Consider the following 10,676-nt stretch of genomic DNA (forward strand, 5'->3'; position numbering starts at 1 on the left):
TACCGGGATAGATTCTGAATACAACCGTTGGACGGTAAATGATGTTTAAACGGACTCCGTTTTTGGCCTTAGTCGAACCAATTTCGTTTTCTACTGAACAATAATATGTACCTGAGTGTTCACGGGTCACATTTACTATCGAAAGTATCGGGTAACCGGAGAAAATGTTCAAATATCGGCCCTCCGATGCCTCGATATCGATCTCTTCGTTATCTTTGTACCAACGAGTCTCATTTCGTTTCAATTCAATCGGATTCGAGTTATAAGTACAATAGATGTTGATAGATTCTTGATTCTCTTGTAGTTTAAGGCCATTCTCAGGTTCCATTACAATGGTCGGTGAATCTGAAAGTTCGACGAGAAAAAGTTCAAATATTGATAATTCTTTTTTTCTGTAATTAGTAATTAATCGAAGCCTTAGAATAAAAAGAAAAATTCTAAGATGTTAGGTTATAATAGTTGAGAACTTTTCTATTTCTTTTGATAAGAAAAGTATTTTTTTCTCAGAATTCTCAGAATTTTATCCAATCATTTTCTCTTTCAATATTTTCAATTAATTTCTCTCATTTTCCTCTTCATGGAGAGAGATATTAGATTCATGATTAACAGAATAAGAGAAAAAAAAATCTTCGGAATGTTCAAGTTAATTAACTTTCACTAATGGTGAGTTGATTAAAAAGTATTTGATTGATGGTTTGCATTAAATTAAATTCTCGGTGTTTAATCAATGGAGGCAAATCAAAATAATTATTATTCTTCAATTGTTATCACTTGGTTTGGAAATTTATTCCACCTCGATAAACTTACATAGGACTTTGAATTGAATTGTAGCCTTAATTGGTTCATTCATGGCAGGATTAATTGCTCGACACTCGATTGTCGATAAATGGTCATATCGGGTTATATAAAATTCCATGATGGACTCCGTTCGTTTTGTACCATCATTAGAATCTTTATCTTCATAAATTTCCTCCGAAATTTTAACATTCGACATAGGCATAGTTCTGATAGAGAAAAGAAATTGAAAAATTTAATAAAGTTACAAAAAAGAAAGGTTTAGGAAAGAAAAAAACTTTTCGAAAAACTTTTATACTTTCGAACTTGAAACAAAAAGTTCTAACATGATGTAAATTCACCATTAGATATTAATAGCTATTCTCTTGTTGAACTTTTGTTGATTTAAATGAAAATAATATCAACGTAACAATTGATTGATTGATTGTTTGTTGATTATGATTAATTGTCTTCATGTGGTTTATCATGTTGCTCTCGTGAAAGTTGATTAATGTTTTTTTTTTGCTTAATTGTCACAATTAAAAATACTCACCCATTGAACCATTCAATATTAACATGAGGTCGACTTGCAGTTGCAATACATTTAATTGTAATTAAATCATTTTCCTTAACTTCATCAATTGGTCCAACAATGTAAACATTTAAAGCACCAACTGAAAACAATTAATTAAAGTTGATAACAATTAATTTATTTAACTTGTCAATCATTATGATTAACTGTCGTTTAAAGGTGTTTAGGTGTGGTCAGTGTAGGGGGTGGAAAAGAGAGAGAGAGAGAGAGGAAAAGGAAAGTGAAAATTGGGAGCGGGAAATCAATTGATTACAACAATCGAAATGAATTTAAATTATTAGAGGGAAACAATTTTTCACCTTGAATTTGATTTCAAATGAAATTGATCTTAATCAATTGATTAGTAATCAATGATAATCATGATTTAAACTTTAGGTGTGTCTACAATTAAGATTACCTGATTAAATGATTAATCTCAATCAAGGAGATATTATCATTAATATTGATCATAATCTAATTTCAATTATTATTTAAGGTTTGTAATCAAAGTTGTAAATAACATTTTCTTGAGGAAAATTAAGCAGAATGAAAAATTTATTAACCTGCAAACGGAAACGGAAATGATGAAAAGTAAATTTACTTACCATAAACATCAACATCTACAAATGAATCATATTTATAATCGTCCGGTTCAATTGATTCATGGGACACATGACAATATAATCTCCTATTAAGGTCACTACGGTCAATTTTTTTAATCAAGGCAAGACTGGTTGAACTATTATCCATTTGACCCAAAGGTGATGCAGATAAAATAATTTTATTATTCAAATTATCACCTGATGAACTTTTAACTGACCACCATTCAAGTTTAGGTAAAGGTTTACCACCGGTCACTCCACAGGTCAATTTAACCTCTTCCCCCTCTTTAAATGGTCCAATGTTACTTGAAGTTTCAATTGATTTACTTGGATTACCTTGACTATCACTGAATGAGATTAACGCCCTTGATGGTGCAGCTTAATCACAATTAAACAAATCAACAAAATTAAGATTAGATTCAAATATTAGTTACAATTAAATCAATTGTATCTCTCAGGGGAGACCCACAGTGTCTCAAGATGATTTAAACATAATCATTACGATTTAAGATTAATCAGAAATTAGATGGAAAAAAAATTTGAGATTAACAAGATTAACCTTTAATTTATATGATGATTAAGTGGCTTAATTTGATCCACTGCCCACTCTGTTTGATCAACTAACAAGCTTCATGATTAAGATACAATTTACTTTAATTAATCCTCAACAATCAATGTAAATATAAAGTAATCATAATTATCTAGTGAAAAACATCAATTCTCATAATTATGATGACCAATATCAGAATCTGAAACCATTTCAAGTTGACCAGTTAATTAACTTTTTCTCTGGACAATTTACAAGAATCAAATTCATTGCAAATCAATTGGAATTAATTTCCAAGTTAATTATGTGGCTCAAGGTAAATTATAATTTAATGATTGACCAATTCAAGTCAGAAAAAAGTGAGTGGTCAGTAATTCAATTACATTTAGAGTATTAATATCATTTATTGTAAGAGGATTAAGATTATCATTTATGTTTCAATGTATTTACATGATTGTTGTTGATTGTTTACTAACTTTGATTTACCTTGTCAATTTCAAGATGAAGATGGTGGATGATAAATTTCATCTTCATCTCTGCATGTATTCAGACATAGTGAAAGCTTTTCTCTCTCTCTCAAAATGAGTAATCATAATGATGAATAAAACATAATTAAGATAATCAAACTGTATCATTGACAGTTAAATGCTGTGATGTTGTGTAAGTTAATCAATGATGATTGTAAATTGTTGCTCATGATAATTTAGTTTCATGTTGATTCACAGCTGATGAGATTAACAGAAATTCAAATCGTTTAAATTACTTGTAAAATTGTATGAATATAATTGCGAACGATGAAATTGTAACAATTGATAAATTGCTGTTCTCTTTTAAATTGTTGTTTTATATGGTGCAAATCTATTTCTCCGACAATCAGTGAGTGTCACAAGGAATAACTTTCATGTTATCACGTTTTTAGAACTTTTTTTTATATACTTTTTCTCTCTTCTTCAATTTTCATCGTCATGGGAAATCGAGGACATGATACAAGAATTTTTTGTTCTAAATCAGATAAATACAAACAGAGGAATATAAATGTAACATGTAATCACAGTACGAGATCTTCATGTCATCCTCATGAAGATGAGGATGAATGAAGAGAGAGAGAGAGAGAGAGAGAGAGAGAGAGAGAGAGAGAGAGAGAGAGTTCAAGTGTTTCATTTTCTTCCACTGGTTTAAGAAACATTGACACCAAAGAGGTTCAAATTCAGAGACAGAACTTTTTGTTTTGGCAACCACATCATCTCACCATCTCCATCATCATCATCATGGTTATATTACCGTCTTTTAATCAACGACAACAATAACAACAATCAAGCAAAAGCCAAAAGTAGGTTAGTGATGCAAAAAATAAAAGGGATGAGCCATAGGATGATGATAGGGATGATAGAGATGATAAATGATGCCAATAGATATTTTGTTTTTTTATATCAACTCGATGCTTTTGATATAATATTGAATTGGAATAATTTTTTTGAAATTTTGTTTTCATCATGATGACAAAACAAATAGTAGTAAATAAGTAAACATTGATTAGGTTGCCAATAATGAGGATGAAGATGAGGATGAGGATGATAAGCTCTTCCTCTATGAGGAAATGGATTCAATCGAATGGTTTGATTAGAGATGATGAGGATGATTTAAAAAAGAGGAAAAAGAGTTTACATAATTTTAGCTTCTAAATACATCAGTCAACTCAATTTTCATCCTCATCATCTCTCCATCTATGTCATCATCATCATGAGAGATATTTTCTTACTCTTTCAAGTTGACATTAAAGTATAACACAAGATGAGGATGCAAATTGATTGTAGGATTGACATGAAGAAGGATAAGAAAAAATTGATGCGGTAAAAATGATAAACACTTAGAGAATTGAGAATTAGCTCTTGCAAGATGAAACTTTATCTTCATATTATCAAGATAATTAAAAAGCTATTTCAAGATAAACATGATGATGCTCAGATCTCAAGGAATCTTCTTCATGATTCCAATGATTCGCATGGAAAATTTATCTCTCTCTCTCTCTCTCTCTTTGAATAATTACCAATCAATTGATTCCAACTTCATAGATTCAAAGGTAAATCAACATAATTCTTAAGGGAGAGAAAGTTTTTTATACCTCAGGTAATTATTTTCTTTTATCTCTTAACTTGATGAGATTTTCAGGGTGGAACCGGAAGATATTCAAGTCAATTGAGCTCGAAATTTACAGAATTGATTATCTCTTTTACTTTCTTTGGAATTAATTCAATTAAAACTGAAATGAGATCTCCATGAATATCATGATGATGGAGAATGATGAAAAACTATTATTATTAATACAAATATGAGACGAGAAAAAGTTTACTCAATTTCCAATCTACTTCTCATTAAGAATTGAGATTTTTTTTTTCATCAATTCTGATTCTTATTCTGAGGAATCAAATTATCATCATTATTTTCCTAATCTCAAGATGATGAGGATGAAATAAAATTAAGGTTAGACTATGAATTAATAACAGGTAAATATGATGATGGAGATGATAATGTTTATTATAAAAGGTTTGGCTATTTAATTTAGTTTCATCCTCATGTTATTGTTGTTATGATTAATATGATAACATTATGATTAACATCAAAATGTCACATTATCATTCATTTGTAATCAACATCATGTTAATTATCATTCATATTCAATTAACTATAATAATATCAACAGAAAATATAAAGAAAAACTTAAATTGATTCACTATCATCATCATAATCATCATCAAATCAATTAAGATAATCAAGTAAGATTGTGACACAGTAAATGTATTAATACAAATAACGAGCAGCAATTAAACTTGATATGCTAATTGAATCAATCATCTGAATGATAAATTACACAATTAAACAGAAAAGAGATAATGAAAAAAAAGTTCTAAAATTAATTTCTTATTTCATATAATAAATATCACTAACAAGATAATAATTCAATTAAACTGAGAATATCAAACATGAGGATTAATATAATCTTAAAAAAATCAACTAATTGCAATCACAATCAACAGAAATTGTCAAAGGATATTAAATATCAGTAAACAATGACAAGAATATAATTGATATAAATGATTAACCAAAGCAAAGGATAAAAAGATGAAGATGAAGATGAAGATGGACCAGGATGTAGACTAATTATTATCATCATCTTTTTGATTATTATAAATATTATGGTTGATTGTGGTTTAACTGTGGGTCGGTACCTGAAATTTACCTCAATAGAAAAGGTAAATGAGACTTACCCAAAATTTCAAGGTGAATGTAAGTTAAGGAAGGGCACTTTCCAACTGAAATGTAGGTAACATCACATTTATAATAAGCCTCATCGGTCAGTTTAAGTTTTTCTATGAGCAAATTACCTCCACCACCCTCTTCTTGAGAGGCGGATGATGTAGATGAGGATGAGGATGCTGATGATGGAGATAAGGATGAAACTTGAAAAACTGCTCGATTGGATAGCTCACTTAAGGGTTTATTTATACTCTCACTGTACATGTAAACTCGAGACCAAGTTTCAGAATTTTCATCTAGAACTTTATTCTTGGTCCAAGCGACAAAATAAACTTCACCACAATCGGCTGTGTTAATGTTACATGGTATCGAAACTTTATCACCTACAAGGCCTTTAATGGTTGGGATTGTAACGGGAAGTAAAACTGAATCACTTGAATCAATTGTTTGACCATTAACTGGACAATTAATTGACCATAGAAATAAAAATATGATAACAAGTAAACTTATATTATTATAATAACAATTATTTATCCAATTATATTGATTAACTGATTTCCAATGGTAATTACACTTTAATTTAATTGATTGTTGTTCTTGATGTTGTTCATTTGTCATTTCTAATTTTGATCCAGTTATCCATTTGGGATTTTGTCGTTGTATCAACTCACCATTATGATGAGAGTGATGATGATGATGGTCAATAGTTAGATGAGGACAATCAGCTGATATAATCATTTTCCTGGAAATTATCAAATAAACTTATCAAAATGAACACCATGAGAGAAAATGCTAAAGCATCATCATCATTCCGTCTTTGACACTTGACGATGACGAGGACGATGATGATAATATTCAATGTTGACAATCAAACAATCAAAATTAGAATGAGAAAAAAAATTAATCCAAACACTGGATTAGTATCAAAAAAAAAAGAGATACAAAAATGATTCACTTCCGATGCAAAGGTGAGATTATCATACAGAAAAAAGTTATTTTCAAGAGTTTTGAAAAAAAGATGAGGATCTTAAGATGATGTAGGAGTTGTGATGATCAAATCCCCTTTGGCTGTGTTGTGTTATGTTTCACTCTCAATGTTCAACTGGCGGAGGGAAGATATTTTTTCACAACACTCTGCATCTTTTGCGCATGTTGTCATCATTATCATCCATTCACATGCGTGAATTCAGGTTTGGGAAGATGAGGATGAGGATGAAATTAATGATGAAGATAAAGATGAGAAGGGGGATGAATTTACTGTAAGCTTAAGCTGAGCTTTAGCGCCCAAAGAAACAGAGCTAAAGCGTTAAAGTCAGAAAGTACTCAGTTGGTGTGTAAATGTTGCAGCGGTAACGAGATTTTCTTGTGTTTTTTTTTTCATTTCGTTCACATCGGTTCATCGTTCAATTCTTGTAATGGATAATACAAAAAGATCACCCAAAAAAGGGAAAAAACGGTCAAATGAACTGGACAAACTACTTGCCTCAGGACCTGTGCAGAAAAAATCCAATGTGACATACGACAGTGAAAATGAAGAAGAAGAGGTAAGCTTAATTCTCAAAACAATTTATTTCCGATTACAATTGGGGCTAAATGCCTAAAATAATGGGTTTTTCCTTTTGGAAACTAACAGACGGGCATAACCTTTGAACAATTGATGGCCTCTCTCAAGAGACTTGATGTCGATGAGGACCAAATCTTTCGGGAATGGTCGAAGTCACTTGACCCGATCACCATAACGGAAACTCTTGAAATGCTACGACATTATCTCGAGATAACGCCACACCAAGACATTGGTAATGAAGATCTGTCACTCCTTTCGCTCTTCCTCAAACAAAGTGGCCACAAAGCTAATACAAAGCATAAAAGTACCACTGAGGTCAACTTAATAGACCCTGCCAAAGTTACTATAAGAGATCGCGAAGGTCAAAACATCTTCCTGAGCTATCGAACCAAAACAGCGAAGCCCAAAAATTGGTTGGATGTCACGAATCTACCAATCAAACCATCAATAATAGTGCAGATTAACGATAAAAATGATTCAACTAAACTTGACGGCTTCACCACAAAGAAAACCTTCTCAGAGATATATGAAGAAAGCGGCGAAAATCATCTCCTTATTGAGAAAATCATACCGCAGCAAAATGGTATAAAGATAATTTTAGAGACCGAAGAAGCGAGGAAAGTATTAATGCAGGAATTACAATCCATCAAGAAGGACAATTGGCAAGTACTAATACCAAATTTGAGAGACCCCAAGATATGCTTCATCACTTCCAACGAAATCTCCGAATCAAACGCTGCGGCGTGGATGTTGAAACTGAAGCGCTATAATCGGTGGGCTGACAAACACGAAATCAAATGGCAAAGTACAACGACCCTGAGAGAGGGAAAATACAAGATCACACTATCAATAAACTCCACATTGAGAAATGAAATTGAGAGGCTTGGTGGCAAAATCTCAGTTGGCTACCAAAAAGAAGAGATCTTCGATCGATTAAACTTGATTGTTTGCCTTAACTGCTCGCAGTGGAATCACAGAGCTACAAACTGCAAATACAAGCGCTCGTGTGGATACTGTGGTGAGGCACATCCGGGGAAATGCGAGATTACACTGAAAAGTGACTGGAAGTGTCCCAACTGCAAGAAGAAAGGCCACTCCGCTTTCTGCCATGAATGCCCATTACTGCTGATAAAACTACAAAATGAAATGGAAAAAATAAACCACCAATACACAAATCTCTTCTTGGAAAACTTTTACTAATAAGTTGTAAGAGATACAATTGTTTTCTTGAATTAATAAAATGATTACAGAATAAAACGACGATTGACTTTAATCTTTTTTCGACGAGATAACTTACTCATTTTACTGAACACAAACTGAACCATTAGTATAAGTTGCGCCTTGGCAAAAAAAGACTCTGATAGCTGCAACTGAACTTCTGCACTTGTTGTTGAAGAACTTTTGAAAAAATTGGACATCTTATCGAAATAGCGGAGTGACCGATGGCTCCACATCTAAAACAACACCAATCAGATCTCCTCTCACTGTAGGGACACTTCAATGTGACGTGCCCTTGTCCGCACTGTGAACAACGGGATGCACTATGACAATTCTTCACAGTATGGCCTAACTGAGAACAGAAATCGCAATAACGAATCGAAAAACAATCATAGAACTCAATGTTATACCCAGCCAAGTTCAACACTGGGGAGGTGAGACCTTGACGATACGAAGCTGGTACCTCGACAATCACAGCGGTAAAGCGACTGCCACGAGTTACGTTCCGCACTCGAAAGGCTCCGTCTACACTGTCTTTAAGAAACTCAAATAACTGCTCAGCTCCCCCGGGTAAGCCGACTGGAACCAGATACTTCAGGGTAGGTGACAAAAGCTCTGCCGCCCTGGGTTGAAAACCATGACTTCGCAATAGTGTAAGGATAAAAGAAGTGAATCGTTCATCATGATCATTCAACAATACTCGCACGCATCTGTGACCCCTTAAAACGATCGGCTTAATGTCAGTAGCCGAATTACCACTTGTTCCAAACACGGCGTCATTTAATATCTGCTGTACCACACTCTTAAACTTATAAGTCTCAGCATTAGTCACTGGCACGATAATTACTCTGGTCGGCTGAGTGGTTGACGACACGACACCAACATCCTTATGCAACTCAATGACATACATAGCAACAAGAAGTAACAACTCCTCCACTAGAGGGCTAGAGAACATAAAGAAAATAAAAACTCAAATCTATATCAGTTTTGTTTACTTCACCAACTTACCGATCAGAAAACTCTAAATCAGTTATTATAAGCCCAGAATTACCTTCAAATTGAATCTTGTGAATATACTAAAAAGAATGGAAGAATCGATGAAGTGCCTCTTGAATAGCGGTGTCAATCTCCTGGATGGTAAAGACGCTTCGAAAGTAATGGTATGGTTCTCAGGACAACTAATTACAAGGGAAACGAGGAGAATTAAATTGAAACTCTGTGCCATTTATCAAGTGGATGAAGAAGAAATTGTTGATATACAAACCCTAAAGAACAACGAAGAAACGGTGGTCCTAATGGTAATCAAGAAAACCTGGAGAAACTTGCTTAATGCCTCCTTTGGCAATACAATCCAATTAGATGGAATATGTCACCAGCTTTATGATTTACCAGATGTGGAAACGGCCAGAGCACTATTGACCCTAGACAAATACGACAATGGTGAAAAACAAAAGATAATTAAACGTAAAGGTCTTAAGGGGCTAATACTTTTTGGTGTACCAACAATTGACCCAACAACAATTGGAGAAAGATACATTGAAACAGCGGCTGAAACAATAAAACACCAGATGTCGACTCTAATTGATAGGATGGTTGACACCCCGTAGGGATAAAAGCATGTTGACCATAGCAACGCTTTGAAATCAAATTAACCGAAAGCATTGCTATCCTATTTTCCTCCCTCAAACTAATCCTCTCCGTGACAATTTAAACTGAATAATCGTTCTTTTCTTCTCCCATCAATTCTAATTCTAACAATTACAGTATATCTTTCTCTAGTGATTAATCAGCATATGTGAACCATTGGACTACAGAGATGACTATCAGTGACGCCGTGGCAATAGCAAGAGAAGATGATGGATTTATGAGAGGTCGACCTCAAACACTGCACTTTATGATAAGACCCATGAACTCGTCACTTGCCCTGCAGGAAACAAGCGTTAAGTTCTCGTCAATGTCACAATTATTGATGATTGCAACTCTCATCATGGAGAATGACAATATAAGCAGCTGGATACAATCAAAAATCAACATCATCGAAGATAACCTTGAGCTCACTTTCCTTGTACTGAAAACAAAAGCGTTTAACCTTGAACAAGCCATCCATAGTCAGCCGAATTGTGGGGATGTGGTTATAACTGCAGC

The 10,676-nt window shown here is 33.3% G+C and overlaps 2 protein-coding genes across 14 annotated transcripts in view; one reads left to right on the top strand and one right to left on the bottom strand.

Moving 5' to 3' along the window:
- LOC128390045 (hemicentin-2-like) overlaps nt 1-6,854 on the bottom strand; it is a 31,657-nt gene extending 24,803 nt beyond the window's left edge. For 10 of the 13 annotated variants that reach the window (XM_053349779.1, XM_053349770.1, XM_053349752.1 and 7 more), the window contains exons 1-5: nt 5,761-6,854; nt 1,951-2,325; nt 1,328-1,448; nt 808-1,004; nt 4-345 (exon numbers count right to left, since the gene is read on the bottom strand). In XM_053349779.1, the coding sequence (XP_053205754.1) occupies nt 4-345; nt 808-1,004; nt 1,328-1,448; nt 1,951-2,325; nt 5,761-6,487 (1,762 nt within the window). In that variant the 5' untranslated portion in view covers nt 6,488-6,854. The remainder of the gene's footprint in view (nt 1-3; nt 346-807; nt 1,005-1,327; nt 1,449-1,950; nt 2,326-5,760) is intronic. The other 3 variants (XM_053349786.1, XM_053349757.1, XM_053349794.1) reach the window with 2 other exon arrangements.
- Nucleotides 6,855-6,910: 56 nt separating this feature from the next.
- Nucleotides 6,911-9,473, top strand: LOC128390127 (uncharacterized). Its single transcript, XM_053349807.1, has 2 exons — nt 6,911-7,293; nt 7,383-9,473. The coding sequence occupies exons 1-2, from the start codon at nt 7,165-7,167 to the stop codon at nt 8,511-8,513; spliced, it is 1,260 nt and encodes a 419-aa protein (XP_053205782.1). The 5' UTR covers nt 6,911-7,164; the 3' UTR covers nt 8,514-9,473.
- The last annotated feature ends 1,203 nt before the right edge of the window (nt 9,474-10,676 follow it).

Source organism: Panonychus citri, unplaced genomic scaffold (assembly GCF_014898815.1).
Source record: "Panonychus citri isolate SS breed McGregor unplaced genomic scaffold, ASM1489881v1 Contig00011, whole genome shotgun sequence".
Taxonomy (NCBI): Eukaryota; Metazoa; Arthropoda; class Arachnida; order Trombidiformes; family Tetranychidae; genus Panonychus; species Panonychus citri.